Source organism: Topomyia yanbarensis, chromosome 2 (assembly GCF_030247195.1).
Source record: "Topomyia yanbarensis strain Yona2022 chromosome 2, ASM3024719v1, whole genome shotgun sequence".
NCBI classification, from domain to species: domain Eukaryota; kingdom Metazoa; phylum Arthropoda; class Insecta; order Diptera; family Culicidae; genus Topomyia; species Topomyia yanbarensis.
In genome coordinates, this window is record NC_080671.1 from 206,025,594 (window position 1) to 206,042,796 (window position 17,203).

General features: G+C 40.8%; 2 protein-coding genes across 8 annotated transcripts in view; both read right to left on the minus strand.

Moving 5' to 3' along the window:
• LOC131682774 (zinc finger protein 608) overlaps positions 1-17,203 on the minus strand; it is a 138,736-nt gene that overhangs the window by 112,608 nt on the left and 8,925 nt on the right. The window lies entirely within an intron of this gene.
• On the minus strand, positions 4,971-7,358 carry LOC131682780 (uncharacterized protein K02A2.6-like). The gene has a single exon (XM_058964518.1). The coding sequence runs from the start codon at positions 7,237-7,239 to the stop codon at positions 6,478-6,480; it is 762 nt and encodes a 253-aa protein (XP_058820501.1). The 5' UTR covers positions 7,240-7,358; the 3' UTR covers positions 4,971-6,477.

A 17,203-nucleotide genomic window follows, 5' to 3' on the forward strand; every position in this document is an offset into this window, starting at 1 on the left:
TGAAATCACGATAGGCAAATGATCGCTACCGTGGGGATCAGGGATCACCTTCCACATGCAATCTAACTGTAGCGATGTCGAGCAAAGCGATAAATCCAACGCGCTTGCGCGTGCTGGTGGTGTAGGAATCCGCGTCATTTCTCCCGTGTTTAAGATGGTCATGTTGAAATTATCGCAAAGATCTTGGATTAATGTTGATCTATTATCATCATGAAGACAGCCCCATACCGTACCGTGCGAGTTAAAGTCTCCCAGAACTAGCCGCGGTGCCGGTAAGGATTCCGTGATATTACAAAGCGTTCGGTGCCCTACCGAGGCTCTAGGAGGAATGTAGATGGAAGCAATGCAAAGGTCTTTACCTTTGATTAAAACTTGACAAGCGACAATTTCAATGCCTGGTGTCGAAGGGAGGTTAATTCGGTTGAAAGAGTAGCACTTTTTAATCCCCAAAAGTACTCCTCCATAGGGGTTTTCTCGATCCAGACGAATTATATTAAAGTCGTGGAAGTTGAGATTTATATCAGAAGTTAACCAAGTTTCACATAATGCGAAAGCATCACATTTTAAACTATTTAGTAAAAATTTAAAGGAATCGATTTTCGGGAGGATACTTCTGCTGTTCCACTGTAGAACAGTGATCGAATCGGTGACCTCGTTCGATGACTTAGCCATCGAAGGATACGATCGCTGCAAGGAGGGGCCATTTAGTAGTCAACTGCTTCAAAAATGTTTGCACTATAGGGAGAAAACGTATCAGAAGGCTTTTAAGAGGATCAGTAACATTGAAAGCTGTGAAAATTAAGTCCACTATGTCAGAAAATTTCATTAGTCCGCTACTGGACTGAGTATCTGTTTGAAAAAAGGGGACACTTGGGGTTTTTGATGTCCCTGGAAGTGGTGGGTACTCCTTGTTAGAATTCATATTTCCAAGTCCTGGAGCAAATTGCTTCGGCTTTTGTGCATCACTTCCGTTGGATTTATTGGTTGTAGATGGCGCACTCTGAGTGGACGACACCTTGGCACCCTTACGAGGCAATGTAGGGGAGGCTGGATTTCTCCTCTTCCTGGATTCCCCTGGGTTAACCAAAGATGTTCCCTCTCGTGGGTCGTCAGATTCTTGCTCAACGCCAGCCAAAAGAGCAAAGGAATTTTCGGAAGGGACAGATGGCGAAGCATTCTTTAGCATTTCTGCATAAGAACGCCTTGAGCGTTCCTTAAGGGAGCGCTTAATTTTATCCCCGCGCTGCTTGTACGCAGGACATGATTTAAGAGCATGTGAAGGGCCCCCGCAGCAAATACACTTTTCAGTTTCTTTGTCGCAAGAGTCATCCTCATGCTCTCCTTCGCATTTGCCGCATCGTTTCTTATTTCCACAATATGTGGCTGTGTGGCCCAACTGCTTGCAATTGCTGCAGTTCATGACCCGTGGTACGAACAGGCGAACTGGTAGGCGAACCCTGTCAAGGAGGATGTAGTTGGGAAGAGAGGACCCGGCGAATGTCACCCGAAGCGAGCCTGATAGAGAGTAGGTAGTCTTACCTCCCTCGGTGTTTGCGGTATACAATTGTTTGCATTCTAAGATCTTAATCTGTTCAAGAGAGGGGTCCTTAAAGCAGCCAACCCCGTGCTCCAACAGTTCTTCGCATTTCAGGCCCGGTTCGGACACTACCCCATCGATTTCACAGGCCACACAAGGCACGTACGCTTTAAATTCCCGCGTAAAGCGCTCACAGCAAGCAATCGCGTTTGCCTGCCCGAGATCATTCACTAGAACACGTATCTTGTTTGCCCGAACACGTGTTATCTGAGTTACGGCCGGGTAATTAGCAGTCAGATCTCGAGAAAGTTTTAAAATATTAACCGGTTTCTCTCCGGTCCGAAAATATACCATCCATGGCCCAGAGGAACCTTCTGGGTACTGCTTTATACGGGGAGCAATGCGAGTATTAGGGGGATCAGGGACTTCCATGATTACATCAGATGGTATTTCGCCCTCGGCCATTTAAGCACGAGGGCAGAGCGTTATATAAACGGGAATGTGTCTTATTATTTGATTACAAGGTAGAGTAAAAGTAGGGAAAAGGAAAGAAAGCAAACGAGGGAAAAAAAATAAAGCAAAACTTATCTGCAAACAACGTCGATTGTTCCGCACCAGCGAAAACAATGTGCTGGATTTACTTTCGGCACCAGCAGAACGACAGCTAACGAACGAACAAAGGATGACCTTGACTCACTAAAATTTACACACCGAACACCACTGTGAAATATAACGATCCGTTCCGTTCAAAGGTTGGGAGACGTATGATGATTGTATGTTGTCATCCGCACTAGCATTTCTTCCCATCGCTCACACCATTCATACACACACACACACACACATTATTTGAATATTCGTAGCTTTCTGTCAAAGGCAATTGAAACTCAAAGTTGAAAACTCGAGGAAAACGTGTAAAAAAATTATTGTGTTTAGTGGTAATCTTCTGTAAATTTTTCTTAACTATTTTTGGAAATTTCAAAAACTAAAAAAAAAATATTTTTCAGTAGCCTGTTACTAGAATTTCACTGTAGATGTGAATTGGTTTAGTGGAATAATTCGTAGTGATTACTTATCGTACCGAAACTAGCATTATGTGCAATTTTAGCTGAAAAGAAGTATGTTTTAAAAACTTTGGGTGAATGTTGCTGTTAGAATATGGATATTCTTATCATTTAACCCTTGTGAAGGCAAGCTAAAATCCTAACATTAAAGGGCAGGCCGGGCCTCTCATGCCCGTCTAAATTCAAGCTTCTTTTTGCCGTTCTTATATAGAAAGGTTATGCAATCGGTCGAAATTTCGACTTTTTAACCGAGACCTGCAGGGCCAAATCTCTTATACCATTCGACTCAGTTCGTCGAGATCGTAAAATGTCTGTATGTGTGTATGTATGTTTGTATGTATGTATGGATGTATGTATGTGGCAAACAATCTCACCGATTTTTCTCAGAGGTGGCTGGACCGATTTGTACAAATTTGGTCTCAAATGAAAGGTACAGCCCTCCCATCGGTCGCTATTGATTTTTTTTATTGATCCGACTTTCGGTTCTGGAGTGACGTGTTGAAGAGTACAATCACACAGCAAATTTCCATAGAAACTGATACCACCATGATGTCCAAATGATGCAATATATATTAAAAGGCTTTGCATGTCTAGATCATTAATGACCCACCGAAGGCACTTCGACCACATTGGCCAACTATGGCGGTTCTTGATGCCCCGGGGGAACTTACCAAGTTCCTAAGGTAATGTCATACCTATTTCTCAGCGAATTCTTTACAGATTTTTACAAACTTGGTTTCAAATGAAAGCTACAGCGTTCCTATTGGCTGCTGTTGAATTTCTAATTCATTCGACTTCCGGTTCCGGAATTACAGGATGATGAGTACGAACACGCAGAAAATCCCGATTTCAGCGTATAAGGCGATGGATGTAAAAAGGTTAATTTTTTTCCGAAAGGTGAGTAGTCGGAAGATAACGTCGAATGTCGATTGGTTCTGAGCTCCATTTCGTTTGAACACGACTAATAAATGTTTCTGGGTTGCTATTAATTTCTTCTGATGCATAACCGGAGTACATATTCAGATTTTTCTTCCGAGTCTGCATCAGATTCATCGACGGAAGCAATATCATTCACACATTCTTCCTCGCTTTGCAAATCAGTTTCGGAATCGTCTGGTGTTGAATTTGCTCGAATTTCTTCCATTATTTCAGATTCTTTGAGACGATTGAAAACATGTACATATCGTCTTATAGCCATTTCAACTTTTTGTTGCTTTTAGATCCTACAATTTGAATAATTACGACAACTATAACACAAAGAATAGACAACAAAAATAGACAATAACGACAGAGTTAGGTTATATTGTATCCAAATAATTGTCAAGCAGATCACAGTGGATGAAATAAAAGTATTTACCCAAAAAATATGACACACGTCATTATCGTATGCTATTTTTCCTATAAAAGAAATGTATAGAATTCACTCAAACTTTCAAGATTTTTTCTTATAAGAAAAGGTAAAAAAATAAAATCAATCCAAACATGAAAAAATACCTGCTAATATGAAGCTGAACTCATCAAAATGTTTTTTTCAGATAAATATTAATGTATAAAACCCGTGGTATTCCTAGTAAATATTGCATGCAAACCGGGCCTGCTAGACCCGGCTTGCCTTTTTGTGCATGTAAAAAATTCAAACATAGCTGCGCATCACTCCATAGATGAAAATTTCACAATTCTTTATTTTTGTTATAGATTTCAAAGCTACTTATCAAAATTTCCATGCCCAAGCTTATACTGCATACACATTTTTTTTTTCGAGAGTTGTCCTACTGGAGCTGTAGAGCTAGGTTCTCGGAAGGGCTCCCCGTCAGAATCACATACTACAATTTGCAGACGAGACAGGCAATTTCGCCCACTAAAACACTGCATTAGGCCAATTGTAGCGGGCCGTGATTCTGAATGTGATATTTATTGTACGGTTCAGGTATGTGCGGGCGTAGGGACTCGCGATCGCGTGTATCATCGCGAAGGGCTCGAACATTTGTACGTTAACGTGCTCGATCGTGTGTGCGTTTGTATGTCGCGTGTGCTAACGTGTATTAACTTCGCCTGTATAAATTCTATTTCATAATCGTGTGCCTTTCGCATATTCGCGTGTGCTCTAGAATGATCGCGCGCGGATCGTGAATCTGATACTTAATTTTTTGTGTACGGTTCAGATTCCAAAAGAAAGTGGGTTCTTACATATCATTAGAATTCCCATTCATGTCGCCGTAGAACGCGTGGTCTAGTGGATATGAGCTTTATTTTTTTTTGATTGGTCCAACTGAATGTATGGACCTAAATTGCTAGAATGAAGGCTAAAGATTTCCGGACGTGACCGATCCATGATCGCCCACTTTTGCGGGTTCGCGTTTGAGACCGCGTTTGTAGCTTCGTAAGTACTAAAACGTTCACACAATTGCCGGAGTGTTATCAAGTTTACGTGATCGCGGGCATAGGTGTGCGTAGATGATCGCGAAGGGCTTAAGCGTTCGTATGCTGACGTGTTTGTCGCGTGTGCTCGCGTGTATGTGACTTCGCGTGTATAAATTCGATTTTGAAACCCTGCGGCCATTCATATATTTGCGGACCGTCATTCTGATCTTTAGCTTTCGGTGTACGGCTCACATTCTGACAGGGAGAGAGTGACCCCATATCACTAGTTTCCGGTCATGTCGCCATGGAACGTTTTGTCTAGTGGATATGGGAGTTATTTTTCAATTTTAATATTTTTTTTTATTAATTAACAAGGACCTAGATTGTTGGTATCGAGGATAGAGACTTCCGGACGATCCCGATTCATGATGGCGCGAGCGCGGGAGTTTGTAGGTTGACGCTTGAGATCGTGTTGCTAAGTTTATGAGCGCTGAGATTTTCACCTTATCACCGGGGTGTAATTATGTTTGCGAGTTCGTGGGCGTAGGTTGCTTGGAAAATCGCGAGGGGCTCTAACGTTTGTGCGCTGACGTGATTTTGTAACGTGTGTTCTTGAATGGTCGCGCGAACCGTGAGTCTGATATTAAATTTTCGGTGCGCGGTTAGAATTCTGGCAGAGAGTGGGATCGTTTATATCGATAGGGTTCCCGGTCATGTCGCCATAAGACGTGTTGTCTAATAGGTATTGGCGTATTTTCTTAATTGGTCCAGCTGAAGGCATGGACCTAGGCTTCTAGGATCAAGAATGTTGTGGTTCGTGTTTGGAGGTGACCGATAGAGAAGATTACACGACCCACACGTTAAAACATATATATACTTTATTTAAAATAGAGACGCGAACAAACGGAGAGGTAAAATATGCGTATTACTTATAGTATGGTATATCACATTCTGATTCCTGACCGGATGCTGTTCGGTGCGTCAACTGAGTGACAGGCGGGCTGCCACCAGTGAGCCCAGCAATTCCTGTTGAGTTGTAGGGATGTCCACGTCTCCAACATCTCCCCTCCTAATACAGCTGATAGGGGTCGAACCATTGCGGAGCTCTTCGGACACGCGAAGAGCGGCGAGGTACCTGAACAGCTGAATCGGCTTCATTTGCAGATTGAAATTCTGATGTCGAACTTGGCGATGTTGAAGATGAAGAAGACGATACTGATAACTGTGACGATAACTCCGATGATAAGGTAGGCCTTCTCACCAGAGTATTTGGTGTTGACGATGGTCTCAAACTAGAGCAGCTTGTAAGAGGTGCTACTGGTGTTGAGTGTGCTAATGGATCCGTTGTACGACGAACCGGAAGATTCCAAGCATCAAGTAGAATGTTGAGTGGAAGTTTCGTACTATCTGTCGATGTCGATACGTTGAGATCCTCCGATATAGCGCGATCTCGAAGCTGGTTAACATGGGAGCGAACAAGCCTTCTATTGTCGAGCTGAACGTTGTACATTACACGACCTATACGTTCCAGTACTGTTCCTGGTTCCATTGATTTTTAACGAAGACTTTTGCGTATACCGGATCTTTAGCTTTGAACTCACGCTTCAAGGGTCGGCTCTCGCTAGGCTGTTCAAACTGCACAGAATCTGGTGGAGGACGGAGTAGATCCAAACTGGTACGGATCGGACGACCGAACATGACTTCTGCTGGCGATTTTCCATTCGGAGAAGAAAAACAATGTGTGCTCCGGTAAGTCAGCAAAAATGTACTGAGTGCTTCACGCATTGTCGCTCTCCCCTCCTTAATCTTCTTTATTGACCGTTTGAATGTATCCACAAACCGCTCAGCTTGACCGTTCGATTGTGGGTGAAACGGCGCAGTTGTGAGATGCTCGATACCGTTATCCGTACAGTAGGATTGAAATTCTGCACTGGTGAACTGTGAGCCGTTGTCGCTCACTAGTGTCTCTGGCATTCCCAAGCGTGCGAACAGTTCTCTGATGATTTTGATTGTAGCGGCTGTAGTGATGCTGCGAGTCTGCACAATCTCAGGCCACTTCGAAAAAGAATCCACGACGACCAAGTAGTATTCCCCGTCGATCGGTCCAGCATAGTCAAGATGTACACGCTGCCACGGTTTTGTTGATTTAGGCCAAGACAAAGGCGCTGACTTCGGTGGTGTTTTTGCAGCCATCGCACATTGATGGCAGGATTTAACATAATCAACAATGTCGTTATCGAGAGTTGGCCAATAAACATAAGACCTGGCAATCGCCTTCATTCGCTGGATTCCAGGGTGGCCACGATGAAGCTGCTGAAGACTGCGCTTGCGATGGGGCGAAGGAATAACAAGTTGATCGCCAAATAGTATGCAGCCTTGTACCGTGGTAAGTGACTCACGTCGTGCATAAAACCGCTTGAGCTCTGCATCAGTAACGGTCTCAGGCCAACCGTCAATCAGGTATCGATAAACTGCTTTGGTATAGGATCGGACTGTGTAGACTGTTGTACGATTCTAAAACTCAGAGGGAGAACGGTTAGTGTATCTTGTGTAACTGACCTTAAGTCATTCTCCAAAGAGACCGAAGCAATCACGTAATCTTCCTCAGGTCTGACGTGCTGGTTGATCAGACGGGAAAGTTTGTCAGCATTGCCGAATTTCGCTGTCGGGACGTACTCGATGGTGAACTCATAAAGCAATAGCGTAAGAGCCCAACGTTGTAACCGGTTCGATGTGTAAACAGGAATTCCTTTCTTCGAACCGAAAATCCTCAGCAGCGGTTCGTGATCAGTCTGAAGATGAAAGCGACGACCAAACAACATTTTGTGAAATTTAGTCACTGCGAAAATTATTGCAAGTCCTTCACGATCGGGCTGACTATAGTTTTTCTCTGCTGCTGTGAGTGCTCTGGAGGCATGCTGTACCACCTTGAGAGTACCGTCCGGAAACTTGTGTGATAATGTTGCACCGACACCAACAGACGACGCATCTGCCGACACAACTATATCAAGCGCAGGGTTGTAGTGAGTCAACAGTAGATCGGATTTCAATACCTATTTAAATTTGTTAAATGCCGCCTGGCATTTTTCCGTCCACTCAAACTTTGCATCCGCCTTGAGCAGCTCATCAAGAGGATACCGAAGGGTGCGCATACTAGGAACAAACTTGCCGTAGTAATTTATTGCTCCTAGGAAAGAACGAACACCGGAAACGTCAGTGGGCGGTGGCATTTCGTTGATGGCTTGAACCTTTGATGGATCCGGGCGAAGACCGTTGCGGTCAAGCAGATGACCTACATATTTAATTTGCGGCTGAGCGAATATGCACTTTTCTACACGAATGGTAAAACCAAAATCGCTGATCCTTTGAAACACTGCATGAAGGTTCGCCCAGTGATTTTCAGGATTTACACCACCAACGACGACGTCATCTAGATAACCACACGTATGAGGGAGGCCTGCCAGCATAGTATCGATAAGTTGCTGGAATGCTCCCGGTGCTGCTTTGACTCCCGGTGTCAGACGGTTGTACCGGTAAAGTCCCCGATGGGTGTTGATGGTTAACAATTCACGGCTGCTTTCGTCCACTTCTACCTGGACGCTTTGCACGAAAAACTGGAGTTGCACCTGGTATTAGTTCCAATTTCACTTTTGTTTTCGTACACAACCCCAGCTCGCTCCTAAACACCCTCGGGTATGCTGATTTGAGTGACTGCAAAGTGACAGAAGGAACAGTGACGTTGTTGCAGTACGTGCTAATGGGCAGTGACCAGAGATCGAATGCATCCATCAAATCGATGCCAAGAAGGTAAAGTGGTTTTTCAACAACGTAAAACTGACCGGTATGTTGTTTGCCATTGAAAGAAATGTCACAACTGAACTTAAACAAAAACTGCAAGCGGTCGCCTGACGCTGTTGCGGCTTGTTCGTTTGCCGGCACTGTGGGTGGTTTACCTATTTTCTCCCACAACCGTTTCGAAATTATAAGCATAAGCATAAGTCAGACCCCGTGTCCAACTGCAGACGCACATTTACACCGTTCAACATCACAGTAACAAAACGGCGCCTTTTATCGACGGTATTAATCACAAGACTTACGCTTTTTGTAGCATACGATCCCGGGTGCTTTTTGTTTCGACTGGCTTTGGATGTTCGTTTGGCAGTGGAACAATAACCCTCACGGTGTCCGACAATACCACAATCTTTGCATTTGTGGCTCCTATGAGTGCAGTCTCGAACGAAATGCATTCCTCCACAGAACCAGCAGGGCGTGAGGGAATGTTTTTGTCGGGTCGGGCTGTCTCCACTGGCGGTTTAGGTTGATGCTTTGAAAATTGTTTTCGCTTGATGAAATTTACCGATGACGGTGGTGCTGATGACTCGGTCATTGCCGTGTCCCGCTTTAGGCACAACAATCGCTGACAGTCTTCCGAAAGATGATCGAGAGTGATGTCATCGCGTTCCTCAATTTTCGACAGTAGCCGCGTTCGTATTTCGCTGTCTCCTTCCGACTTTAAACCGCAAACAAACATAAGACATTTGAACTGCTCCTCGGTAAGTTTGCTTAGCTCGAATTCAACGCAGGTCTTGTAAGCATATGTGACGTAATCGTCGGTCGGTTGTTTGGTAACCTGCAAACACCGATACCGTTTACTGATGACGGAATCTGCAGCGCCGAAAAGGATTTTTAGTTTTTCAACTGTATCAGCAAATTTGTAGTCCTTCGGCAATTTCGGCAGGATGTAACTCACATATCTTTCGTGCTCAGATGACCCGAGTTTTCGCATGAGCAAGCGGACTTTCGCTTCATCGTCCAGCCGTGCAGCATCTTGCTCGAACAAATCTGCCGTACCATGCAGCGAAGGTTATGTTTCCATCCGGATCGTAGCGAAACTCTTTGATATTGTTTGCTAGTGAATCGAGAATCATTTCAGGGTTTGGCGGGACCTGAATACTGATTGATGAGATGACACTCCGGAAGAAATCTTGCTGCTGCTGCATTAACTGTTGTTGCTGCTGCTGCATGAATACCTGTTGCTGCTGCATTAGCTGCTGAAAGAGCTGATAGTAGGGTTGTGGTACCGGTAATACCGGTACCGAAAATCCCGGGAATACCGACCCATTTTTAGTACCGTAATACCGGTACTGAACAAAAGCCAGTACCGGTATTTTCGGTACCATACAATTTTTTTAATGAAAAATATGTGGACTCTCTAGGGGAACCTGTTTCAAAATATTGGTCTGCAAGATGACTTTTAATTATATTAATTACCTTCTAGATATATCGTTGAGCTAACACCTTTGTGGGGGAATGAGGTGGGGCCATGATCATAATAATTCTAGAAGTTAAACATTACTAGCTCCCGTTGTACTAAACGGAATGTTCAAATTCGGGCACTATTTTATCGAAATTAAATTTTACCGATCTTTTTTTTAAATAGGCCCGCCAATCACCCTCACACCAAAAGGCTCGCACAGAGACCCCCATCAGTTCTCAACGACAAAAAAGGCAACACAAAAAGAAAAAAACTATTCGCGAATGCGCTGAGAAATTAAATTTTAACGATCTTGTACTAAATTTCAAAATATTCACATCTAGTGTCAGAGACGTAAAAATTTGGTATGATTTTTTTATTAGCGACATTCTAATTGGTTTCCATTATTCACTGAGTGGTGCGTAATAAGACTATGGTCTAAGTCATGTCTGTATTTGGTTTGCTCTTAAACCTTTATCTATAAAAGAACGAACAGCGATTTAGTAGCTAACAATTTTAGACTTGGTGGACTGTTTCAAATGGGGCGATTTGTAATTATTGATGACAGCAAAACTCCATAGTTTACAGGAAAGCAAGGAGCGTTGGTATACATTAGAGAACAGTAGGTAAACGACATAAAGGTCGAAGCCAATTTACAGAAAAGCAAGAGGGGAAATGCGAGCAGCTTGCTGGGAGATCGCTTTGATTTACTCTTGTTAATAGGGGTTCTTACATTTACAATCTGTGAAATCGAAGAAAGTCGCACCGCTTAGCAGTTATTAATTTCAAAGTGGCCTAGATTTCGAAATAAAAAAGGTGCTGCATACGAAAAATATCTTCTGCTGAAATGAGTCATGTCATACTGAAGCAATTAAAAACAATAAACATGTTTTTTTGATCAGCACAAATCAATCATCTGAGAATAAAGTCATCAGTTTAAGCATTCAATTTCACTTTGAAGCTTTTTTCGATTTTTTTAAAAAAAATATTCGAGTACCGGTACTTTACCGGTACTACCGGTACTGATGGCTTCAGTACCGTAGTACCGGTTCTCGCCAAAAAGGGTCGGTACTGCGAACCCTAGCTGATAGGATGCTTCGGCGGAAGACGAACTGGTACTTGAAGATTGCTGCGCTGATGGTGGACCGTTGAAAAATGGAGCTGAATGCCGCTGATGATTTTGCTGCATTCCCGGGTGTTGTGGGTTTACTCCTGGCGGTAGTGGACCGCCTGGCAAGCCGTTTCCCGGCTGATGCTGCTCCGGATTGAGGTTAGATTCCGCCATGCTTTCCGTTTACACGTGGGTGATAAATATTGGCTTTCGATCGCCAATTTTACTAAATTCTCGTCGCCACTGTTGTGGTTAGTGTTCGGAGGTGACCGATAGAGAAGATTACACGACCCACACGTTAAAACATATATATACTTTATTTAAAATAGAGACGCGAACAAACGGAGAGGTAAAATATGCGTATTACTTATAGTATGGTATATCACATTCTGATTCCTGACCGGATGCTGTTCGGTGCGTCAACTGAGTGACAGGCGGGCTGCCACCAGTGAGCCCAGCAATTCCTGTTGAGTTGTAGGGATGTCCACGTCTCCAACAAAGAATAGACTTCCGGACGTGATCGATTCGTAATCGCGTGCGCGAGGGCATTTTTGTAGGCTTGAGACCGCGTTTGAGAATGTGTTAGTGTTAAGACGTTCACTATTACCATCTTTGCTGACCCAGCTGAAGGCGGGTGTAGAATGGCTCATTACGCTAGGTAAAGTTTTTAAATTTCAGCATTTCTGTTATTTAGGGCGAGTTTAAAGCTATTCCACGAATGACTAGATTTTTCGATAGCGCGCGAAAACAACTTTCCTTGGCCGTATATGTACCCACAAGCAAAATTTGTTTTTTTGTTTGCTTACTTCGGAATTTCACCTAAAGAATTTCGAAAATTTAGATTTTTAATACAAAGTGTGCGCCGAAATTAAAATGCAGGAGCATTGACGCTTAAAAATAATAACAAGTATCGATTGATTTGCAGTTCTATTCAAAAACGCATCTCACGCAATCCATACTTTATCATCAAAAAAGGCCAGGTGGCATCATAGTGCGTATAGTCGTAAATTGGCGAGATTCCCGCGTCACATATTTAAAATTCTGTAATGCAACTAACAGTCCGCTCTTTTATGCAACGCATTCACTTTTACACGATCTTCTTAAATTAAAAACATAAAACATGATAAGTGTAACCATCGCCAGCAGGACTCCCCTACGATAAATTAGAAGTCAATAATTAAACAACCAAAGCACTAGCACTTACAGTTTAGGTATTTTGCGTTCTGATGGAGTCCAAAATATAAGCAACCATCTGTATTCGCTTAAGTTGAAGTAACCAGGAAAAACAAGTTTTTGTTTTTATTCGCCCAGGTGCCCAACACCGCCTCTAGGCGGCCTACTTATTTTAAGGCTTTAATGAAAAATCCATCACTTTCAAGAATTTTTAACATCATTTTCGTTTTTCTCATCACAAAGCCCACCTCCAAAAGTTTTTTCAAGCCAAAAAAATTTGGGCACTAGAGGGTTAAAATCAGCGAGAAAGTATTGAATCCTCTCCGGGTTCTAAAGAGGAAATAATTTTGCCTTAGGAAAAAAGATATCGGTTCAGCCTAGCGTATGAAATTTCATACGTAACTACCAGCAGAATTTTCGCAATTGTTTCACCAATTTCTTCCATTTTTTCGCACCGAGTCACATCTTTCACACCACTCATGGCCATTCGTTCTCAATCCGAAACAAGAATTACAGATTTAGAAGAGAAATTTAAAATTAAGTATTGTTCATATTTTGGTTTGAATTTTGTCCAACTTTGACATTCGAAAACACAATGGAATTTTATTAAAAAAGATGATTGAGCATACACATTATAAATTATAAGGTATTAATTTACGTTCACAGAAGACTAGAACTTTGAAAACGCCTTTGTTGTACAGCAAGTATGATCCAGAAATGTGTTGTTTTTGCGTATGAAATTTCATACGCTAGGACATAATGTGTTAACATAAATACCATGAGGGTGGGTGCTGCTGTATTAGAGGTGTGCTAATAGTTGCAGTATTGGGTTATAGCTTAACTGAGGTACCAATTGACACCATATTTTTTTTTCATTAATTCATCACAAGTCATGTAACCAGGCATTGTAATTCTCCCTCACTCACGCGAGAAGAAGCTTATTCGATGTCCAACTTTTCCGAGATAAGATGAGTCGCAAAATTCTCCGTCTCCACAAATAGCGTGAGTGATTTTCCGGATAAATTTTTTTTGACTTTTTCCTTCTCACCGGAGAAGGTTATAAAATTTTAATTTCGTGGAAATCAATAAAAACTTCAAAAAATACATTTAATTGCAAAGAAAAGCGGCAAAGAAGTATGATAGACTTGTTTTTTCGTGTTTTGGAATAACGACAGGAAAGCAGCGAGCGAAAAAAGGATACCGTGATAAACTTTTTTTTTATCCCTTTATGGGCAGCTAGGGCCGAGGGTGGTGGCTAGCGGGTTTCATACATCCTTGACCTGACGGCAGGGCAGGAAAATTTCGAAAAATGAATTGATTGCTGTTCGAAGCTTCACGAAGCACCTTCTCAAGTATACCACATGCAATCGATGAGTTTGATACAATCGCTGCGAACATTTAGGGGTAAAACTTATCTCTGCTCGGACGAAGCGAGCTTCGCATCTAGTTCGCTTTTTACAATGTTCGAAAAAGTTCACATTAACCTTAGAAGCACACATCGTCAAACACGAGGTAAGCTCTTGGCTCGTGGTTTTTGCGTTTTTGGAACATTTCCACAGAGTTTCGAAGCGATATTCGGTAAACACATATAAAGCGAATGCCTCGTTTATTTGAGAATCGCGAACATCGAAGTTTTATATCGCTTCAAGCATCAGCATCATGAGGCCACCGCGAACATGTTCGCTACGTGACTATCTGTCTTAAAATCATAAACTGTAAATCTTATTTTGAGTATAAATAAAATGGATTATTTTAAGATTATAATTTAGGATTTAGGGATTAGGTGCGTCGCATACCTTACCAATTTATGAGCCACGAGTTTGAATGAGCGTAGTGGTAGTGAAATTCAAATTCTTTTTTTCGGAGTACAATTATGTTTACTAGCTACTTTGATTGCAAACTCGTCTTTTCTTCTTCAATCGGAGTATATTTTCCCTGCCAAGGAGTTAAGGTGAAGATGTATAAAGTATGTTTAAGAGGGTAAGGGTTTCAGCGTGAAAAAATGTTTTTTGGTGAAATGACTCTTTTGGATGAAATGATACATTATAATGTACAAAAGTTTTGATCAATTCGCTTCGCCCAAATTTCTAAAAAAAATCGCAAATAGTGTTTTTTAACGCTAAAACCATTACCCCTCTCTTAATAATCTACCTATCTAAAACAAATTCTTCCTAAAAAGAACAATTTTCGGATGGAATCTCACTGCTGACGTCTGAGTTCAGTTAGACGGCGAACTTCAGTTATTTGCATCCACTGAGGGGTAGTTAGGCGTAGTCCATTGGCCTTTGTTTTCAACTTGTTGCGGTTTCTAACGTTCTTGCGCAACATTCCTAAATCGGCTAGTCATATTCACTCAATCATATGCGATGATTTGTGTGTTAAACGTTATTTTTAATTTTGCCAAATGAATTTATTAACATAGTACCTACATACTTGAATCCATTATTATTGTCATTAATTGAATTATAATGTTGCATTCCAGGCACCTGTACCAAACCGAGAGGAAAGCTTCCAAATGATTTTTATAATATTGTTTTATAAGTTTATTGGTTGATTACCTAATCACAAGAGACAAAATATTTATTTTCAAACATTTTCGACAGAATCTGTTCACTTAATAAATGAAGTGTCAAACTTATTACATGTTCCACTTTTATGAAATTTATTTCCTGACTCCTGTACATGTGTTTTGTGATAAATAATGAGAAGGATATTCCAAATTGTTTGTATTGTATTTGTTAACTAATTACTGATGGAGAAACGCAAAGAACTTACAATGTTCTAGTGATTTTTTTTTGTTGGAAATCCAAAAACAATTCTGAAAAGGACAAAATTTGGTTTATCTTCTCCATGATGTAATCTTCCCTTATTTGACTTTTACTAATAAAAAATAAAAGAAAGAAATCTTTAGGGCCCCCTGTATTTTTTTTTTGAATCAGTTATAGCTGAAATGCTTTATGTAAGGGAAATCTCGGAAAATGAGAAGCGAAATAAATAACTCCAAGTAGAATGAAAGTCGTTCTAAACTCGAACTTTTTCGAATACTGTCTTTCCATTATTATTCGCTTTTTGTCGCATTCCATATTTTGATATATTATTTTGAAGACCCATATTTTAGATCAATACAATAGTAATTCTTCAAAAGGGCTAATGAGACTTTTGTAATCAAACTTATTTCGCTCATTTTTCCGCTACAGAGTTGAATTTTATGAAAAATACACATGAATCAACATCTTTGCCCTTGGTAGAATCGATTTCAAATGTTTTCTGTGTTGAAATGATAACAAAGCAAAACAAAAGTTTGTTCACAAATCTTATTAGCCCTATTCAAATGTTGATATGGAATAATAAAATCAATCAAGATCAATTTTGATTTTTTTTTAATTTTACGGTGGTGTAATCCCTTAAGTAGTTGATTTAACGGCTTCTTTCAAAATTTATCGAACCTACTCCCATTCGTTCATTCGTTAGAGTAGTTTATGTTAAAGAGAGTGTACTAAATTAATAGGAACACTTAAATTTAGGAAGTTATGACCCTCGCTCCACAATGCAGTTTGCGACAGAATTGCTCAACTGAAAATTATTAAATGAAATGAATGAAAACAAACATTAGACTATAGCATTTTGTACGCATGCACTTCAGAGGTCCAAGGGTTACAATTTCTGTTCTAGTTCTCGGATCGCCAACACATTTTTTTTCGATTTTTTGGCCCAGTTCTCAAGGGAAATCCAGTTTTTAACTTTTTGCATACATATTGCATTGAATGAAGAACTTAGATAATGTATTCATAAAGTATTAGTAATAATTCAATTGTCCGTTCATTTTAAAAGGCTATTTTCTATAACTTTACAACTGATTTAATTTCACTTTCAAAATTTCTCGAAATATCATGTTCTAAAAGTTCTCAACCGATATAATATTCGAAAACAGTTATAAAAATGTCTCATCACACTGGTAGATGGATTCAAAGCGTTTTTTTAAATAAGTTCACGAAAAAACATGCGCCCTTCTAAAACATACTTCTGAATCAAAATGGTTTTACTGTTAGTCGAAAACAAGATTTACAAAACGACCAGAACTGCCAAATATGAATCGGGAATGGTCGAGTTTATTGACATTCCCTATTTATTTCTAGGATTCATCATACACATCATGACGTTATTTATTTAACTGATAATCGATTTTTTCCTTTGAATGGATATCGATATCTTTATCCTCAAGAAACTGACGTAACTGGTAGGTGACTATAGAAACATGACTAAGATAAGCGACCCACTCAATACGTCGTGTACATTGTGTTTAGCTTCATTTTCTAGACCTAATTTATTTCATTTGAAAATTTATCCCCGCCCTGTCACGAAATCTTGATTTTATCCCTACTGGTAATATATCAGTAGGGTATCTTAAATAAACTTGTTACGTCACTGTCCAGTTAACCCCAGCATCCATAAGCTACACATTGTCACAATTATTTTTCACCTATTCCACCCTTAATACAAGGCCTCTGTCTAGAATATACTTTTTTGCATAACTAGTAGGTAGGTATTTGAATAAAGAAAACTAACATCGTCCGGCGAACATGTTAGCGATGGCCTTCGCGATGCTAAATTGATATAATCTTTCGGTGTTCGTGATTCTGAAATACTTCGAGGTAATCTTTTTTCTGTGTTCGCGAACATCGTTTCGAAGCTCCGTGTAACTGTTT